The following is a 20,307-nucleotide window of genomic DNA, read 5'->3' as shown; positions in this document are numbered from 1 at the left end:
CAAACAGATACTACACCTCCTGGACACAACATCATGTTTACGGTGTCAAAGGCAATCCCTTATCCTACCATGGTCACTTAGGCTTATCTCTCTTAATCAATCCCTCCTGTCCATATCATGTACACTTCCTTCCCGGTACTACCACCCCACATTCCCTTTATCATCTTTCATGTATTGTAGCCAACACCCTGATTCACTGTGTATATCTACCTCCCGCATATATTTCAGTTGAATTTGCGATAGAAGTACAGATGTCTTGATAGAAAGTTTCTCTTTACTGCACCGGAATCCAATAAGGGACACAGTTGCGCACATGCACCTAGCTGGATTGAAATGCGAATCCTTCATATAACTCAGTAAAGAAACCAAGTATGAAACAACCGTCCAAGAACACATCTCAAACCATCATAAAAGTTTTTAATTCGTTCTTACAGCAAAGCACCAGTAAGGTCCTTGCTGACAAAGAAGTTGATAAGCTTTCCACCTTCAGATCTGTTTCTCTGTTAAGACCGAGTTCTCAAATAATGTTTGAAAGCTAGATATAAAAGAAGATAGTTTCTATAGCCGATATTGTACTTCGTTCAATCTTTTGAATATAATCCATTCTCAAACGACTTATTTGTCTTTGTTTATTTCGATTTACCACAATCATCACTTATTATAAAATTCTTACTACCCATAGAATATATCACAAACAACAACTAAAGGTATAACCCCAAAGGAAAAAGAACAAAAGAAAGAAAATCAAAGGGAGGATGAGCTGTCTACTCTATAAATATTCTCTCCAAAAAAGACAATAAAAAATTATGAACTGAGAAAGAGATGCATGCTTTATTATATGGCACTGCTGCCAGAGGGGATATTAATTTCAGGATATCAGTATGTCAGATAGTAGCTCAGAGGATAACAGATACTGACGAACTATTGAATAAGCTATAGGGCTTTTATATCTTTTTACTATTGCTACGAACTATATATATTGCTTGCTAATATGGCTTTGCTACTTGGCATTCTGGTTTAGAGCTTGTAAGAGAAGAAATTTCTTAGTCGAGCATGCTGACTGCCTATTAACCAACGTGATCGGAGACAAATTCGGCATACTCAAAAATATGTTTCCAGTGCGCCTGCCAGATAGCAAGTAATAAATAAGTCGAAAGAGAGCTTCTTATATCTGTTGTCAAGTTGAGGCGAAGTAGTGTGCGTAAGATGGAGGTGCTGATAGTCGAGAAGATGAGGTGTGGCGAGAAAAATGGTAGCAAGTTGGTCCCAGACTGAGCGTTTCCTTGGATAGTTCCAGATAAAGTGTTGATCAGTATCACGTTGCTCGCAGGAAATGTACAAGTCGGAGGTGTACCTGTCCGAGATCAATTGGTGAAGACGAGAGCGTCAAGGGAGCTTGTTGTGGTAAAAACGCCATAGAACAGTATCATACGTGCCAGGTGGGGAGTGGTGCCTTCCCAAAAGTGCTTCCATACTGCTCGGGTTTCCCGTGGATAGATGACAGGTAATGTTGACAGTGGTGTGAGATGGATTTAGCAATACAGTTGGTTGGTTAACTCGTCGATGGCAAATCCTGTCAGAAGTGTAGGGCGGACGAAAGTTCCTGGGGTCGTAGGTCGCATGAGAGGCAATCGTAGTGGGCATCTCCGTTGACTCGTCAGGTAATGAAAAAATGGTGGGCAATGCTGTGTGCGAGAGAGCAGCGACCCCGTTACAACTCGAAAAACGGAGGAGTTGATTACGTTGTTGCTGGCGTGGCGAGTGAGTTGTACGACGTAGCAGGCCTGTGTGAGGATCTAATATGAAGCCCTGATTAACCCGCAAATTAGTCCAGTTGTATTGGAGGTTGGTTACTGAGTGGTTCGTCGGAAGGTCCCGAAACAACTAGCTGTAGCGGCAAGTCTGCAACGACGTCAGGGGTGATCGCCTTAAAGTTGGTATCCAAGGCTAATGAGTCATAGGTCTTGAGAATATTGTGTCCAGTTTGGATTGCTTTTATGTTGGGTGTGCGGCAGCTGGCAAAAACCATAGGAGTCAAAGGATCCCGGGCGTCAGCGAGCGCGGCTAAACAGAGCCGGATGATTGGTAATGACAATGAGTCTGGATCATTGTTGTTAGCGGTGATCAGTGGAATCACCCAACGTAACTGAAGTGGTTGATGTTGAATATTGGGATCAATGATAGACAACCCTCCCTCGTAACGTGGGCGCGTACTTGTTGCGAAGCTGACTGTTGGAAAATTGCGATCTTCAGAAATTGTATGAGGACAGACCGAATTTTGTTGAGAAAAGATGTCGGTATTGGTAAGATTCTTATAATATGTTAGAGTCTGCTGGTGATAAGGGGGTTGGCGACAAGGCCTCGGCCAGCAATGGATAGATTGCGAGCGGTGTGAAGGTCGACATGATTGTTGAATGTATGGAAGAGATCAAGAAAAAACGGTCAAGCTGGCGTGGCGCACTGGTGAGAGGATACCCCAGGTAAATGACCGCATCGTCAGCCTGTGAATCGTGCCATTAAGTGACACCCGCTGAGAGTAAAGAGCGGCGCCAGCGAGGCTGGTCCGCGCCTGATAGAGAGGCAGCAACCGTTTTATCCCGGTTGACCCGTGCATTGGATGCCTGATCATAGATTTCGACGAGATTCAAAAGGGCAACCAGTTCGTGCATATCTTGCAAAAAGATCAAAACGTGATCGGCGCAAGCCAAAGTTTTGATAGCCGAGACGCATCCCTTATGGCCTCAAAGGCAGCAGGAAGGGCCACCACATTAACCAGGGCCGCCCACAACAACACTGCTGAGGGACCCAACATTTGAATTGTCAAGGGTCTGTTAAAGTACAATGGCAAAGTAATCTTATGACCACAGTCATTAATACCAGTGTTAGAAGAAATAAAGCAGTATAAAAAGTAGGCATTTGTCTTATACTGTTGAAGAACAGCATTGGAAAAAGTTTTTGGCATCTTGGAACACTGATTTGTTTTGGCTTACAAATCTTTGTTAACTCTTTTGGACGCTAAAGCAAAGTTGAATGGCGAAAAGCACAAACGGAGGTAGCAAACTGATCAAAGAAGGCGCGGGGTAAAAGCTTGCATATTATGATATCGCAAACTCTTACTTCTGATAGTTCAGTATCTTCTATATATCTGTTTCATCCATCTACAACACAACACCAAAATACACAGCACAATAATAAAATGGTCACTTTTCAATAATAACAACAGAACTAACAGAAACAGGATACTACTAGCGCGCACTCTAGGGAGTATTATCATCTCCATCTTTGCTGTAGAATACTGTAATTAATGGGATGAACGGGCATAGAGAGAAAAAAAATTTGCTTTGCTATATAATAAATTTGATCCTTTACTAGTATATATATGTTGATATATATATTTGCTTGTGAAGGAAACGCGATTCCTTTTTCTTTTTGAATGCGATGCGACGTTCGCGCTGAACTATTAATTGGTGAAAGAGTGATGGTACAATAGCTAGCTGAATACTTCATCGAAAATAGTGACCCTGGACATTGTCTACTTCATCTCAAACTTTTAGCTTTTCTCGAAATCGCGTAGTTACAAATGCCTCGTTTGCCTGATCCAGAATCGCTTCGCAGTGACTTATTCCCAGTATAAAGATGTTATAACTGGTTACCTGGGAACTACTGGAGAACCTTGATAAGCAAGGAAAAACGCTATACTAATGGATGGTCTAATATTGGACGCGTTTAAATGAGGATGGTAGTAAGTATATTATAGTAGGGTGTTGTGTTGCCTTTGTGCTATATCCCTGAGGTCTTGATAATGTGAGAACCAGCGGAATAACAGCAGCATAATGACAATCCCGATCACCATGTGATTTTTACACACAGATTTCTTTGCCATTGTCAGGGTAACAGGGACGCACATCTTGAACGCCAAGGAGACGCACACTGCAAAGCAAGTCCAAGAAGGTTTAATGCCCTGCCATCCTTGAAGTCAAGCGGTATACACACAATCTTGAATGGGTGATTTTTTCATTTCTACAATGATCACAACCACAGGCTTGGTGTTTTACGCCATCTTCCAAAACCAGCAAGTCTTACTGCGCTCATCACCAAGAGTTTTGAGCAGGTCGACGATGTTGCACGAGTGGTGCAAACGGTCAACGACGCTGTAGATGGTCAGCAAGGACGGGGCGGGCCAGGTGACTTACGAGGATGTATACAATGTATGCTACAAGATCCATGCCAGCCGCTCTCAAAGAGCATTCAACGATTTTGAATCGATGGGTCTCTGTATGCATAACTATGAGCAGGGCAAGGGCCATTACACATTTGTGTATGGACAAAGCAAGCAGATACCTGACGGCACTCGCTCATCTTTGTTTGCTTGCGATTTTATAGCCTCATGGCAAGAGGAAAATTTGCTGACTGAAGAAGGTTTTTGTTTGGATGCCACACATGATATCACTATTTATCCAGTGCCATCATGTATACAATTGTCATCCGCAATCGAGGAATAGGTCACGGCCTTCCTGTAGCAAACCTGATCACGAACGATCAATCATCCGAGCCATTGCGTCAATGGTTGAGGAGCCTCAAGAAACGAGGCGTCTCTCCTGAGCAAGTTACGATCGATTGTAGCCAAACAAATAGAAGGCGATCAAAGACACTTGGGACTCTGTTGGTGTACGGTTATGAGCCTGGCATGTGATGAGATCATGGCTTAGCAATAGACGCAAGAAAGTTATTGTCGGTAACAATGAAGAGAAAGAGTCCGTAGTTAATGCCATTTTCGGCGATCGACATGCTTTGATGTATAAGCAAACAGAATCAGAATATTTTGCAAGTATAAATCTCTTCCTTGCGCGCTGGTCTAATCAGAAGCTTTCCTTCAGTACTTTCAACAACAGTGGATTCATAACTGGGGATGTGGGGTAGATTTCTGTGGAGGTTCAGTAAAATACTTCGATGGTAGTTTGACAACTGTGTTTGTAGGCAAATGAGTTTTTGCGCCTTCTTGCTTTGTTCAATCCGGTTCACAATTCGACAATGTTGGCAACGGTGGATGGTATTCAGGCTGCTACTTTGTCTGGTTTTGAGCGAGAGCAGTTACGCGATTGGATAGTTGAGGTATAGAAACCATAAACCAAAATGGTTGCATGACTTTTGTCATGTGTGTATGGGATGGTCAAAAGAAAAATGTTACCAGTCAATCGTGCTTGGGGGCATATGAAAAAGCAGTTGGGGGAGATTGTAATTTTTTTGATGTGTTCCATGGTGCATCTATTTTGTGTATAGCCCTCAATGACGATAATAATTCAACGCAATATTGGCTGCAGGAAAATCGCTTCCATAGCGAAGAATGCGTTTTTAAATATCAGATTAACCAAATATAAATACAGAGAGAGAGAGAGAGAGAGAGAGAGTCCAACCGAGAGTCTGCCGGGAATCTCTATTTCCCGATTCTTTTTTTAACCCAAAATAGGCTAGCGTGATTCTGCGAGCTGCACAAGCGAGTGTTAAAAAAAACTCCATTTGCCAAGCACAAGGGTTTTCTATCTTCCTTCCTCTTCTACATCCCAGCTACTACTACTTCTACTTTTTTTCCTTCAATCAAATAACTATGGCAAACAATCCATTTGAAGATAACCCTTGGTCAAACCAAGCCGGTGGTGGTCCGCGTTTCGGCAATGCTTATGAAGATGATCCACACAATGCATGGAGCAGCAGCAACAATGGTTCGACACGCATGCCGTCCCCTTCCGATTATCGTGCCAGCAACAACAACAGTACTAGTATGAATGCCTGGAATGAATCCAACAAGACCGAATACCCGGCTGGCACAACAGACTCGCCTTATGAACGTGTATCCACCAGTACACCCACGCAACCGCAAGACGCTTACCAGTTTGCAGGAACACGGTTGGGTGGTGATGCAGACGATGGTGGTGGTGGTGGTGGTAACGCTTATTCTAAAGTTCAAGTCAGCAGTGACACGAGCTCGCCATCACCACGACCACCGCCTACACCGGCTGGCGGTAAGCCAAGACCTAATCAGGCCGAGGTCGAGGAAGCGTTGCCTCCTGCATGGGACAAGTCGAGAATGAACCCAAATAAGTGGCGATTATTGCTACGCGCTTTGCAGTTGATTGCTGCTATCGGACACCTTGGGTTTGCTGCAGGTGCATCACCGGTGAGTTTACTTTTCCTTTTATCCTTTGATAGCGGAGGGAAACGAGATGGGATACTACTGCGAATTGGAATAAAACTAACCTTTGGAATACAAGTACTCTGGCAACGAAGTTCCATTTGATAGCTCTGCGTGTTTCTACTTTCTCTATGCTGTAGTAAGTACAAAGAAGTGTAGGGTGAAACAACAAAGTGGTGATGATGATAACGACCCTAAAAACGAAATGGTGTACGTAGGCTATCCTGACGATCATCTGGGCAATGTTCCACCTCTCGTTCTATTGCTACCGTCGCGTGGCCCATGGAAACAAAATGAACCGTGTGTTGATGTCTGGTATTGATCTGTTGCTCACCATTCTGTGGGGTATTGGCACCATTGTCGAGATTGCCATGTTCCCGTGCGGACCCGGCGATAACAATGGCTGGTGTGATTTCTACAACGTCAGCATCTTCTGGGGCATGCTTTCGTTTGCACTGTTCATTGCTGCTGTGGGTTGGGATATCCTTGGTGCCTGTGTTGCTCGTAGAAAGTAGCGCAAGCAGTTTTGCTCTTACTATTACAATCAACTTTTACTACTACTACTAACTTACTCATTATTCATCAACACACACTTTGTAACATACCGTTCATGCATCCTCACTGCCCGATTACTTCCCAAAACCCTTTCCCCATCTTGTTTTTATGTTTCGTTACTCTCTATTATTAAATCTAATATACTATCACTCAATCTCCTGCCCCTATCACATTCCTTTCTTGGTTTTTATTCGATCTTAACTCACAATCAAATGAAATGTCTACATATTTAGATCCACTGTCTACATGTATCTGGGCTATGCAGCAAGTCGCAAACGTCTTTTTTCCATAAATCTCAACTAGAAGAACTTGACAGGCTTTGTCAACCAATGGTTGGTTTTTTTTTCGTGAAATATACATTTTTTTAATCGATTAAAGAATGCAACATGATAGAATGTGTATGTACAAAAAAGAAAACTATGCCAAATATGATGAAAATAGAGAGAAAGAGAGAGAGGTGTAGTAGTACTTGTGGGGTAGATGATAATGGATGGCACCATGTGGTTACTACACATAGAGAGAGACATTGAGAGCAGGGGAAGGTATGTCGATCGATTGTTCATTTCCAGTAGTTTGCTTTGCTTTGTGCAATATATACGACACAACGATACTAACATGCTCTCTAGAATGTAAAGAAAAAATAATAGCTTTGTTGGTTTTCAAGTGTGGGAGAGGGGGGTGGGGAATCAATCAGAAAAGCGAAAGCGAGTGGGGGAAAAAAGACGCATTAAGTAACGTTCGTGTGCGCATTGTGCTTTTCGGTCGAATGTTGCTTTGTTTTAGGTGAACGAAGGTATATGTAGAAAGAAAAGTAAGAGAGACCCAAGTGGAGAGTTCGGTGTTCATTGATGTGGCGATGGCGCATTGAATAAAGTATTGGAAGTAGTAGGACACATGGAAGTAGTAGTGGTAGTAGTAGCCGTCGTCGCAGCAGCAGTAGATATGCGTATCATGGATATAGCTTCTGCCAAATCGCTTGCATTTTTGTTGCACAACGACCGTGCTGCTCTGAGTCGACCGTTGCTGCTGCTGCCGCCGCCAACCATCATACTGCTGCCGCTACTACTACTGCTACTGTTGATGTTGTTGCTTCCCGCTGTTGCTGCTGCAGTATGATATCGTTTCTTGACAATCCCCCCTCCACCTTTTCGTTGCTGTTCTTGTTGCGTCCGTCGTAACAGCTTGTCCAAAACTCGTGCATGGTCCCAATGCGTTGTTGCGGCTGACGCTGCTGTTGTTGACGATCGTCTTCGAGCCCTTCCCCCATGACTTACAAAGAGAGGTTGTGCTTGTGGAGGTAATGGTGGCTGCGCCTGGTGGTTATATTGGTCATGTTGTTGGTGAAAGGGATCTTGGAAAACAGAATTATGATTATGATTATTGTGTGATGATGGCGGTGGTGGTGGTGGTGGTTCTGGTGAATTCGTTCGAACCACTACTTCGAGGGATCGGCTGAGCTGTTTAGCAAACACTGCTTCGAGCATAGAGGGTTCTTGTGGCGATGGTGGCGGTGCTGACACAATATAAATTTCTTCGTCCTCTTCCTCGTAATAGTCATCGTCATCATCGTCTTCAATATCGCTGCCTAGTGGATGGTGTTGGTGTTCATTTTCTAGAATGGCGCCAGTAGAAGTAGTAGTGGTGGTAGCCTTATCGGTAACCGATGCCGTGGTGGACGCAGACGACGCCACGATAGCAGCTGTGCTATTGCTGCTATTATTTCCTTGTATTGGCCACGGCGTAGTGTACTCTGGTATAGAATTGAGTGGTGAATCGACGCACATTAGCTGTTCTGCTTCATTCGGGTTGAGTACACTGGAATCCATCAAGAATTTAGAAATAATAAAAAAGAGAAGCGGGAACGGAAAAGAAGGTTTTTTTTCTTCTTTTGTTTAAAAGAGTACACTACCGCCCTTTTATAAATATCGCCGCTGGGTGGAAGAGGTTTCACGCTGTAGTACTAGCTCTTTTCCCGTTTCCCCGTGTATCTGCATGCTCTCGGTTATAATGCGCAAAGATTAAAAGCTCCCCTCTTGTTTTACATTTTACTTTTCTTTTTTCTTGATTGTGAAGAATAAACGCTCATCTCTTTCGAAGAAAAAAAAAGCATCGTGGCAGACACGTTATTGAATCAAAGAATGCCTGGCCCACCCCATCAGTCAGAACTATTGAAAGAAGTATGCGAGACAGGGCCAGCCTTGAATTCGCAAAGGGAATATACCACAAGCTACACTAGTGCTTGCTGCAACTGCAGAGAAAAGAAAGGCATTGATGGTATCTTGACTCACCCCACAACAACTGCCATGGCACCTTGAATATCTTATTAAATTTTGTATGACCGTGCTTCCCCTCCTGTCGTGACAACGTTGAGCAGAACAGGATGGTCAAGAATATATATGAAATGCCTATCATAAAGCACACAAGGAAACAGCTTTATAGTATCTGTCATGAGGCAATCTTTGCTTTCGCCGGGATCACAAAATCAAGTATGATAACAACATCTGATATTACACCTAGTAATTTTACCATGACGGTTTCTTTTCCTGTCATCATATGCTATCATCTGACATGCTAGCCATATTTGACAAACAACATTTCAAAATATAGTACTGCTACCTGAAGCTGATATCAAAAAAGCTCTGTATTGGCAGTGAGATGTAGAGAGTATCGTACCATGTCCAAGTGTTCTAGAGAAACACGTATGCTTACAGATGTTTTTGTTTTATTTTTAATGAACTATGCATGAAAAAATAACGGAAGAAGGGGGTGGGGAAGGTGTTTCTTTTTAACTTCATGGTTGGTTCGTCTTCTTTTTCCGGGTAAGGTAGAATCAAACCACTACCATAAATGATGATAATTGAACAAGACGCATAACTAATAGCGTCCACGATCGCGAGAATAGGATCTAGATCGGCTTCTCTTTGAATACCGAGACCGAGAATGTGAGCGTCTTTGGTCCCGATCATCATATCTACTACTGCTGTTACGTGGGCTGACGCTTCGTCGTCGACGTCGATAGTGATCATCGTCATCATCGTCGTATCTTGATGATCGCTTCCTGTCCCGGGAACGACTGCGGTATCTACTATTACCACGACTTCTGTAGCGATCATCATCACCATCATCGCGACTTCTGTCCCGTCCCCGTCGTCTTCGTCGGTCGTCATCAAAGTCACGTCGATCCCTTGGACTACGCGATCGATCGCGGTGACGATACGAGCGTCTATCATCCTCCTCTTCCTCTGCATCGTCATTGTATCTGTCGTTGCTATTGATTTATGTTATCAATTTTTTTTTATTTCTTTCATTTCATCTTTTAATTGATTTTTTTTCTCACCTCTTTCTCTCAAAGCTTGTCCCCAATTGCAGACAGCTAAACACCAAATCTAGCACAGAAATGAGAGGAAAAAAAAAGACAAAAAAGGAAACTTACCGATGATGTCGTGCTTCTTGATCATATTCACCCAACTTCTTGGTCAGATCTCTGGCAATAGGAACGGGTATGCGGGGTAACATGGTTCCTTGGAACTTTTGCTCAGTGAGTAGCATCCGACACAATTTACCAATGGTTCTATATGATATACAGACACACACACACACAGACGATACGCGTTAGTATATGTGTCGACATAAACCCCCCACAACCCCTCCTCACTTTCTCTCTCACGTTATAGATCTTTCAAAGATATCATGAAAAAGCTACGTACGATTTCTGGGGCCGAGGACCGCCGGACATGTCAATCTCTGTATCATCGTCAAGATAATATTGGAACCAATCCCAATATTGAGCAGGTGCACATACATAGCGTAAATAGAGAAATCCAACAGCACGTATGTATCTAAGCAGAATTTCGCGCTCCCTTAGTAAACTCATTCTTTTTTTTTTGCTTCTTCATATTACTTACGGTGAGTCTGGATGATCGATCAAGTTTTCGATCTGTTTAACAGTCAAGCGCAACGTCCAAAACTTGTACAAACAGCAAAAAGCAGTGGATGGCGCAGTTCCCTTAATGAAAGGAGCTAAAAAATGTATTTCAATAAGTTCTCCCTCCATAGTGAAAAGTCAAGCTGAACGATCCCTTGAACCGAATTAAACTTACACAAATTGTATACTAAGGGATGAATTGACAAGCAATAAAAGATTGAAAACCCCAGAGAATGTCAGTTTTGATAAAAGCATGCACAGTATTCCAAACGTTTCATCGACAAACCTTTCACAGGTAAACCGAGCAAGATTGAGATTTAAAAAAGTCTGGAGAGGGCGGCTTTAGTCTATATACCTTCGTTATAAATTTCATCCACGATTTCGTGGAATGTTTTCTTTTCACTAAATATTGAATAGAAAACTGTTAGTCTTTTGTCTTTTTTGAAGTTCTTTTTGTATAGATCGTAATGGAAACTTACTAGAGCGATTTAAAGTAAGGAGACGCCAAGATGTTTTGGTAAAGAATGGCATTCAAGTTCATGGTGGTTTCATTACCCCATGTCTCCAACTTGTTTGCAGCTTTTTTGCTCATTTTTTTCCTTTTTCCCTCAAAGTAATCGTGTGGTTGTGACGTGTCCTTTTTACAAAGTGGTAAAGGGGGGAAGAGACAGAAAAAAGAAAAAACACGTCTAGAGAACCGCAATTTTTGGCGGAGTAATACAAGGCCTCATGCCATGTTAGTGTAGAAAAGGTCAAGTACACACAATAACGGGAAGGGGGACGAAATTACTATTGTAGAAGAACTGGATGGATGACGACGACCACAACAATAACAAGGATGTTGGATCAGGAAAACAAAGAAATATCCTTGTGAGACTGATGAGGGACAAGTTACACATCAGTAGCAGGCGGCTGTTATAGTTTATTTAGTACTCACTACGAAAAAAGAAGAAAAGGCGATATCCTCTTGATGAATGCAGTTGCGTTGCACTGTACAATGATCATTATGCACTTCAATCATAGCAGATTTCTTTGTTGCTGCAATGCTAAGCTTCTTAGCAGGATCACAAGGGCCTTTGATGGTAGACACTGCTGTTAAAAATAAAATTACCATGTAATTATAGCCCAGCGTAAGTTTCCCTTAATAGTGTGCGCGTTCTCTGTCACTCATCCCTTCCTCCTGATAAAAAAAAAGAGTTATTCATGGTGATGGTAAAAGCTATATCGGATATCTCAAAGGAGATGTTCAAGACGTTTTCTTTTCAACCAAGGAATGCCTCCCCTTTCCACCTTTCTTTTCAAGTAGCTTTGCCTTGGTTTCACATGCATCATGTTACACAACCTTCCTTTTTGTTACATGAATAATTCTTTTTTTTCGGGGACAACCCTTTTTTTTGTTCCCTTTTAATCCTTGAAGAACAAAGAAAATAGAAAAAAAAAGGGTTCTTCATCATGTCCAGCTCGTATGAATTTGACTCTGCACCGACGCCTGAAGAAGCCGAGAAATTGGTGAAACGCATGTCGGCCGGTGCGACACTCGCAGACCAGTCCTCGGGCAACACGGCTGCGACCAAGGACGACAAAGTTCTTAAAATTGCAACCTTTTCATTGCAAAAGTACCTCAAGGTAATAACAATATATAATCTCGTGCGTTCTCTCTTTCTCTCTAATAAATTGAAAACTTTCATTGTATAATGTATATATAGGAACCCGAGTTTGCAGCAGAGTTTTTGGAACGAGGCGGGTTAGAATCCCTTTGCGACATTATTGGCAAAGTGAGCGGCAACACGCTCGCTTATGCATTGAATTCATTTACATCGCTCATGAATCATGAAGCCAGTTGGAGCTCATTGACCGAAGACTTTATTGCCGACATTGCCCATATTCTTGTCACCGAGACGTTGGTGACAATCTGTCGTCCAGCAACAGCCATTCTAATCAAGGTCGTCTGCGCCGAACGTTCGTCTGCTTTTATTATCAACCATGACGAGAATGTCACCGGCTATTCTGCTCTGCACAAGGTGCTTCAGCAAGAACCAAACTTGTTTCCAACTCTGATTCAACGGTTGCAGAGTCCAGATTATGCACTTTGCCTAAACAGTTTGACGCTGATTACATCCATGTTGAAACACGTAACCGACGATTATCGAAGCGAATTGCTTGAGAATATCGATAATAGTAATACGCGGAAGAATGTCTTGGTAAAGAAAAAAACCCCCATTACTTGTTTTCAATTATTCCTCTCAGCAGCGCGAGAGAAAGAAATATGGCTCATGCATTAAGGTTTTGTGTATATGTACAAAAATATGTAGCGACTCATGAACAATCATCCCTCGGAAGAACTCAAGGAGCAACTGTTGGAATTTCAGTCGGCGATGATCCACAATGCCGATCGCAGGAGGAAAACTCAAATTTCAATGTATAACGCGCGTCATGCCAAAATGCTCAATGACATATGGGAAGCTGCACATGTCGATAGCATCAACATTCCCGGCGCACGGAAATGGCGTAAGCTAGGATTCTCTGTAAGCTTCCTTTGTCTCTTTTCTTTTCTGTATGCTAGTATACTAATCGATCGTTATAGTCAGAAGTACCACATCGTGAATTCGGCAGAGCTGGTGTGTTTGGGCTGGAAAGAATGCATGCATTTGCCCGCCAAAACCAGGATTTGTTTGCCAAGGTGCATATATATACGTTTAATTTACTTGCAGAGACACAGAAGACTTAAAAATTCCATTTTATGTAGATGATTTTAGAACAACTTCATCGACAAGACGGGAAACGGTGTCCGTTTGCCAAGGCAAGCATTGAAATTACAGAGTTATTATGTAGTCATTGGAATATTACCACTGGATGTAAGTGAATGTTACTGTCGGGTGTATATTGTTGGGAAGGTCTTGGGTTTTTTCAGGAATCATTAACAACTTTATGGATGTGTAATAGATATCGCCGCAGAGTTCGAGCCGCTGCTACTTAATTTCGATCACGTCCATTCCACAACGCTACAATGTTTCTATCGTCTCTTTCAAGATATGGAAGCAACAACTAGTGACTTTTCAAAGGTGTCAGCACTTGTACGAAGTCAGTTGCGTGCAACGCTCAAGAGCGATGGCATCAAGGACATTTTTGAGTTTGATCGGGTCATGATGGGCACACCATACTCCGTTATTCGGGATCGACGATTAAAAGAACTCGAGTGGGCCGATGATTTACTTGGACGTGAAGCTATACGGTAAGAATGTTTTTCCAGATTTGCAATAGGTATAAATAAAAATTGTGAATCTCGCGGATAGTAGTTAATTCTTTTTATGGAACAGGAACCTCCGTAACCGCTTAAACAAGCAATCGTTCGATTTCATAAAACGACAACGCATCAACTGCTTATTACAAGGCGCATGGTTCCCATGCCCACAATCCAACCAACGCATTGTTGCCATGGCAACTGGCAACTCGCTAAGCACGAGCACATCAACAAGCGGAGCCGCAGGCAACAACACATTGATGACATCCTCTGTCGGCAAACGTTGGCGTTACTACAAGCTTAGTCCATCCAAAAAAGTACTGCTATACGGCGATTTTGCAGAAAAGTACCCGCTGGTCATGAGATCTTGCGACAAGCTTCCAAACAAGGTCGACCTGGCCAGTGTGTCCGAGATCAAACCATTCAGTCGAAAACCCTCCAATTTCAACAATACTTTGCTTGGTGAATCAACATCCAGCCTATCCTTTGCCCTGTTTTCTGATAATAATGTACCCCTAGCCGAATTTATCTGTTCGTCTTCTGCACAAGCTTCCGAGTGGAAAGACGGATTCAGTATGCTGCTTGATAAAGGTATCACGAGCAAGGACACGGCCGAGTATTTGCACTCATTGACCGAAATTGGCGTCAAGGTGAAGCTGCTTCAAATTGCAGGGGATAGAATTGAGGTGCCTCATGGCCATATAGACGTACCGCCTGTTCCTGTAGGTCTGGGATCAGGCTTCTATTATACTACAGATTAGTGCATTCGTTCCTTTTATATACACACTGCCATCACAACAACAACAACAACAACCATCATCTATCATCATCAACTGTACTTTATAATCTTGTTCTTCTCTCTTGGATACCTACTTTTACACTATCACTACAATTTTAACATCTTTTTTTGTGGCTTTTTTTTATACATGTCCTATTTTCATATCATACACAGACTTCAAGAAACATAATTAGCAAGCTTAGTCATAGCATCAATTGCGAGCAAGTACTGTTCCCAATAATGGGAATGCGAAAATTACGCAAGCCCATGCTATGTTCATAAAAGAGGGCCGACATACATCACATTACGCAAAGGAGCCAACTTGGTGAGATATGCATCCTTAATTAGCAAGGAATATAGTATCGTCGTGCAACATCCGTCATCGCGCAAAAAAAAAAGAAAAGTTCTTTTCCATGACAATCGCGATATTGAAGATTGACGTCAAAAGAAGGTTTTCAATAGTCAATCAGTCATACTTTGATAGACTACATTGCGATCATCTCAGAGAGCAACAAGATGCGGGATTTTATGTGCTCATTAATGGCCTGGACCACGGCGACAGCACTACTTTGAGACTTCATAATTACACTTACATTTAACTTTAGCGTATAACAACGCTACATACGTTTAACAATTTACTGGATATATTCCATGTGCATGAGAGAGTTTCGGGCCATTTTTGGGTGTATACTATCCGTTAAAAATCCCCTTTGTGCAACTGCAGGGCGTGGGTCTTGCTTATGCTACATCCACGATCCTGCTATCAAGAGCTATAGTGCTCGTAATTGACCGGCACACATCAATTCATAAGCATGATTTAGTAGTATACTACTTAGGCTGCTGATGCTGTTAATTCATGAAACGAATAGATTTAGACTTCCATAAAAAGATGTTTTTTTTTCTGTGATAGTAAGAGATCGTGATGGTACCACAAGTGAGGGGAGTTTCCCCGGATTAAACTGTAGGTTATACAACAGTTGCCATCGTCAAACCATTTTATCGTCATCGTTAGAAGAATGTTCTCTTTATCGTTCCGAACCTATACATTTTGTAATGGATTATATAATCCAGATCTGTGATACCTTCTCACACAAACAATTAAATACTACTAAAATCTGGTGTTCATCTATTTTCGGCTCACCTTTTTCTTAGACTTTCCAAACAAAAGAAGACAGAAACAGGCACATAGTAGCGACATGGTTCTCATCAACGGTTGTTTAACGAGTATAACACTCGCTATTGCTGCTGTGCTATCTGAAGCAATTCCTGTTAAGCAGCGATTCGAGGCTCGACAAGAGCAAGACTCATCAAATGGACTGACAGATGCTGTGACTTGGGACACTTATACGCTTCGCGTCAATGGCGAGAGAGTATTCCTTACGAGTGGCGAGTTTCACGTAAGTTTAATAGAAAAAGACTCTGTTGTCATGGATCAATGATTTATCGACAATGGTGGGATGATGGCCCATAATGCTTCAGAAAATTTACGCAAATATCGAATGTGTTTTATCCATATAGTACTACCGCCTTCCTTCGCCTGATCTGTGGAGAGACATTTTGCAAAAGTTCAAGGCGTTGGAGTTCAGTGGAGTCTCGTACTATTTCAATTGGGGATACCATTCGCCTAAAAAAGGTGTATATGACTTTACAGGCATTCGCGACGTTCAAAAAGCATTGGATCTTGCTTCTGAATACGGACTTCATGTCATTGCGCGTGCAGGTCCTTACATTAATGCCGAAGTGGTACGTATTTTCTTTCTTTATTGCTGCTATGTATGTACACGCTGCTCTTCATTTTCCGCTATGTCAACTAACGCAGGGTATTACTAGGATGCTGGTGGTTTTCCAGGATGGCTCATGAACATGTCAAGTGTTGCAAGAAAAAGTACACCAGAGAATAATGCAAATAGCAAAGAGTAAGAAAGGGTGTTATGTAATCTAGGGTGGTCAATGATGGAGGTAATTGGTGCGAGCAAGAACTCGGTTTAATCCCCCCCCTTGAATGCCATATTCAGATGGTTGAATGAAATCGACAAGTATCTCGTGCCGAACCAGGCGTCACATGGTGGTCCGATTATTTTAAATCAACTCGACAATGAGTACGCCTTAAACACCGATCCTCACTACATGCAGTTTATCAAGGACACGTTTCACGAGGATGGCATTGTTGTCCCTCTGATCCATAACGATGCAGGTCCAAGAGCTGGCTTCGTTACTGGACTGGGATCGGCAGATATCTATGGATGGGGTATTGTATCCAGCTACTTTTCTTTTGCAATGCATGGTGATTTGCTAAAGAAAATGTTATTTTGTTCCAAAGATCGATATCCTGTAGGTTTTGACTGCAGTAATCCAGAGCGATGGGCAACTGCACGTGAAGCAATTAGCTGGCGGGAATTCCACGAGCAAACCAATGACAACCAGCCTATGGCTGTTTATGAGTTTCAAGGTGGTGCGTTCGATCCATGGGGCGGTGTAGGCTACGATTCGTGCCGCCAAATGGTGAACGAGCAGTTTGCCAAAGTCTATTACAAGAACAATCTGGCTCAGGGCACCACAATTCAAAACTTGTACATGACTTATGGAGGTAAATGTCATCAGTGCGGTTATCAGAAGCTCAGATGAGTTTTTACTCAAAATCCCATTCTACATTTTGACAGGTACAAGCTGGGGAGGCTTAGCTAAGCCAAGTAAGTTGTCTTTACAGTAGTAAATGTATAATTAGGGTAAATGTTCTAAGCTAAAATCTTTATGATAGCTGTATACACTTCTTACGATTACGGAGGTAAGCATTTTTCCAAAGCTCGTAAAGTTATTCAGTACTAGCTGATTGATATATAACATCAATGATCAGCACCTATCTCTGAGCCTGGTCTCATGACACCCAAAGGATACGAAATTAAACTTCAAGGTAAACTTTTCTTGCGAGTGAAACTTTTTGTAACATAAACTTGACTAATTTCTGTACTTATTACGCTTAGGAACGTTCTTACATACTGTAACACCCTTCTTGACAACGGAGCATTTTGACGCAGAGACGACCAACGAGAATATTTTGGTAGACGGCTTATATGATATCAACACATCGACCAAGTTTTATATCGCTCAGCATCTTGAAGTCGGCTCAACAGATTTCGATGAGTGAGTAAGGATTGACTGAAGGTCAATAATTACTTGTCGCATACTTCTTAATGGAGAAGATATTGATCGTAATCGTCATATATTTCTTTCATCAACCATAGATTTACTATCAAGATGAATACGACCTTGGGCGAGTTTAATGTTCCACGAAGCAGTAAACTTGTTTTAAACGGTCGAGATGCAAAGATATTAACATCCGATTACAACTTTGATTCGCAGCACTTGGCCTACACAACGAGCGAAATATTTACCCACCAAGCAATGAAATCACACGATGTCATTCTTGTATATGCTTATGAAGGCGAGGATGGTGAATTTGCCATCAAAGTCAGAAACGATAACAAGGTGCATGTCGACATCGAGGACAGCGACAGCTCCGTCCAAACGGATATCAAAGATGGCATCCTTCAGCTCACATATCAGCATCCCAACGGTACACTTCCAATTTATATCAGTGGTGCCGGCAAAAAAGATCTCCTTGTACTTGTCTCTGGCTACTCGGATGCTACAAGATGGTGGGCACCCACTGTAGGAAAAGATCTTCAGGAACGGGTACTAATTTATGGGCCATACTTGATCCGTGGAGCGGAAATCTCCAAAAAGACCGTATCCTTCACCGGTGACATCGATAAAACGACCGAGATTCAAGTTGTTGTGCCTGATAATATTAAGTCGTTCAAATGGAACGGCAGGGACATCACATTGACCAAGAATGCTTACGGCATCTGGACAGGCACGCTGGAGTTTACGGAGCCAGAAGTAGAGTACACCGATCTTGGCAAAGCCAAGTGGAAGTATAGTCCCGGTTCTCCAGAATCTGATCCAGATTTCGACGATTCTGAGTGGGTTACTGCTGACCATCTTACCACGAACTCTATTACACCGCATGAGACATGGCCAATTCTTTATGCCGACGACTACGGTAGGATGCCCCCCTCCCTTTTTTTTTCGTTCCTCTCATTCTCGCATTAGTGATAGCAGAGTTACTGAATTACTACAACTAGGCTTCCATACTGGATGCATTTGGCTTCGCGGAACATTTAATGGTACTTCTGAGATCACTGGATTTGATCTCACAGCTATTTCGGGAGATGCCTCGGCCTGGATTGCGTGGTTGAACGGGGAGTACCTTGGTGGTTTTGACGTTGGTAAGTTGCGAGCGCACTACATTCCCCCGGGACGGGGAGGATCATGATATCAACCTATTGTTAACATTATTTTTGTCACAGGAAACCAAGCCTTCACCAATTTGAACGGTACACTTATTGATGCCGAAGGTGAAAACGTAATTTCTTTACTTCTATGGACAACTGGCCATGAGGATGACTGGGATGCAGACGATTTATTCAAGACAGCTCGTGGCTTCACGAAAGCCGAACTCCTTGGTCTCGATAATCAGACTATTTGGTCTATTGACTGGAAAATTCAAGGTATGTGATGCTTAGCAGTGGAGTCTTCAGCTATATCAATTCCAACCCATATTTTACATAAAAGATTAATACTGACACATGCTTTTTTATAATGACCAGGTAATCTCGGTGGTGAAGACTTAGCTGACCCTGTTCGCGGTCCATATAATGAGGGCGGTCTGTATGGCGAGCGCAACGGCTGGCATTTGCCCGGTTTCCCTGACAACGATTGGGAAGAAGCCTCTATTTCTGAGAGTACGAATCGCACTGGTGTCTCATGGTACCGCACTACATTCAATGTCAATATTCCGGAGGGATACGACGTCCCCATGAGTCTACGCTATATCGATGATACCAAAACCCGTTATCGCAGCATTTTTTTCTTGAACGGCTGGAACATGGGTCGCTATGCCAATGATCTCGGTCCCCAAACCCAGTACTATTTGCCAAAGGGTATTTTAAATACGAATGGCGAGAACACTCTGGCTATTGCCGTTGTTGCTATTGACGAGGCCGCTCAGGTTGGCCAAGTCATTTTGGAGCCTTACAAGATCCTGGAATCGGCCATTCCATCTGTTGCGTTGGTCGATTCTCCAACATACAAAGATCGCCAGCCATAAAATTTTATTTCCTCATTATTAGATCATTGACATCTTTAAATTTATTGCACCATAAATAAATGTTAGGACTGTTGTTAACAGATAAGGCATGCGAAGTATTACATAATATACTGGTCCGATGTTAGAACGCAATCTCAGGATAGATGTAAGGCGCGCATATAATACATTCGGTGAATATTGCAAATATCTTCAATCATAAAAGCAAATATAGCGAGATTTTTTTTTTAATTTGTCGTAGCAATAGATGTACATACTATGATGACGATGAGCAATGTAGCTCAGGATTATAGGTTCCTTGATTTGAAAAAAAGTTTCATCCAGGAACATAAGTATCTAACAAAGCCAAGCTTTCTTCTATCTATGTGCGCCTGCCATTGTCATTTTTAGCTGACTGATTTTGTGCTTACTCTATGTGTGAGATTGACACGCACATCTTCGATGAAAAAGT

General features: G+C 42.4%; 7 protein-coding genes across 7 annotated transcripts; 4 read left to right on the top strand and 3 right to left on the bottom strand.

Moving 5' to 3' along the window:
* Positions 1–2,516: 2,516 nt before the first annotated feature.
* On the bottom strand, positions 2,517–2,708 carry BDB00DRAFT_762422 (uncharacterized protein; the record flags this gene model as incomplete). Its single annotated transcript, XM_053119330.1, has 1 exon — positions 2,517–2,708. A coding segment is annotated over one exon (192 nt), but the record flags the coding sequence as incomplete, so codon positions are not given.
* A 2,706-nt stretch (positions 2,709–5,414) lies between these two features.
* On the top strand, positions 5,415–7,083 carry BDB00DRAFT_819710 (uncharacterized protein). The gene is made up of 3 exons (XM_053123252.1): positions 5,415–6,175; positions 6,270–6,329; positions 6,409–7,083. The coding sequence occupies exons 1-3, from the start codon at positions 5,606–5,608 to the stop codon at positions 6,703–6,705; spliced, it is 927 nt and encodes a 308-aa protein (XP_052980394.1). The 5' UTR covers positions 5,415–5,605; the 3' UTR covers positions 6,706–7,083.
* A 391-nt stretch (positions 7,084–7,474) lies between these two features.
* On the bottom strand, positions 7,475–9,298 carry BDB00DRAFT_334978 (uncharacterized protein). The gene is made up of 2 exons (XM_053116986.1): positions 9,034–9,298; positions 7,475–8,495 (listed from the first exon to the last, which is right to left on the bottom strand). The coding sequence occupies exons 1-2, from the start codon at positions 9,155–9,157 to the stop codon at positions 7,588–7,590; spliced, it is 1,032 nt and encodes a 343-aa protein (XP_052980393.1). The 5' UTR covers positions 9,158–9,298; the 3' UTR covers positions 7,475–7,587.
* A 171-nt stretch (positions 9,299–9,469) lies between these two features.
* BDB00DRAFT_334739 (PRP38 family-domain-containing protein) lies at positions 9,470–11,342 on the bottom strand. The gene is made up of 7 exons (XM_053116985.1): positions 11,150–11,342; positions 11,026–11,072; positions 10,846–10,857; positions 10,651–10,765; positions 10,453–10,584; positions 10,179–10,316; positions 9,470–10,013 (listed from the first exon to the last, which is right to left on the bottom strand). Exons 1-7 carry the CDS (start codon positions 11,260–11,262, stop codon positions 9,620–9,622), a joined length of 951 nt encoding a protein of 316 aa, XP_052980392.1. The 5' UTR covers positions 11,263–11,342; the 3' UTR covers positions 9,470–9,619.
* Positions 11,343–12,122: 780 nt separating this feature from the next.
* Positions 12,123–14,672, top strand: BDB00DRAFT_762419 (ELMO/CED-12 family-domain-containing protein; the record flags this gene model as incomplete). Its single annotated transcript, XM_053119329.1, has 7 exons — positions 12,123–12,296; positions 12,377–12,871; positions 12,983–13,195; positions 13,255–13,350; positions 13,417–13,525; positions 13,614–13,902; positions 13,988–14,672. The coding sequence occupies 7 exons, from the start codon at positions 12,123–12,125 to the stop codon at positions 14,670–14,672; spliced, it is 2,061 nt and encodes a 686-aa protein (XP_052980391.1).
* Positions 14,673–14,762: 90 nt separating this feature from the next.
* BDB00DRAFT_819703 (uncharacterized protein) lies at positions 14,763–15,358 on the top strand. The gene has a single exon (XM_053123251.1). It carries the CDS (start codon positions 15,103–15,105, stop codon positions 15,286–15,288), a length of 186 nt encoding a protein of 61 aa, XP_052980390.1. The 5' UTR covers positions 14,763–15,102; the 3' UTR covers positions 15,289–15,358.
* Positions 15,359–15,885: 527 nt separating this feature from the next.
* BDB00DRAFT_904701 (glycoside hydrolase superfamily) lies at positions 15,886–19,970 on the top strand (the record flags this gene model as incomplete). Its single annotated transcript, XM_053128577.1, has 12 exons — positions 15,886–16,086; positions 16,208–16,432; positions 16,520–16,605; positions 16,705–17,276; positions 17,350–17,379; positions 17,448–17,474; positions 17,544–17,600; positions 17,671–17,830; positions 17,932–18,752; positions 18,835–18,978; positions 19,060–19,260; positions 19,360–19,970. The coding sequence occupies 12 exons, from the start codon at positions 15,886–15,888 to the stop codon at positions 19,857–19,859; spliced, it is 3,024 nt and encodes a 1,007-aa protein (XP_052980389.1). The 3' UTR covers positions 19,860–19,970.
* Positions 19,971–20,307: the final 337 nt, after the last annotated feature.

Source organism: Zychaea mexicana (genome assembly GCF_025766255.1).
Source record: "Zychaea mexicana strain RSA 1403 chromosome Unknown BDB00scaffold_30, whole genome shotgun sequence".
In the NCBI taxonomy this organism is placed as follows: domain Eukaryota; kingdom Fungi; phylum Mucoromycota; class Mucoromycetes; order Mucorales; family Lichtheimiaceae; genus Zychaea; species Zychaea mexicana.
The sequence above is the reverse complement of the archived record's forward strand: the minus strand, read 5'-3'. Positions and strand labels throughout refer to the sequence as shown.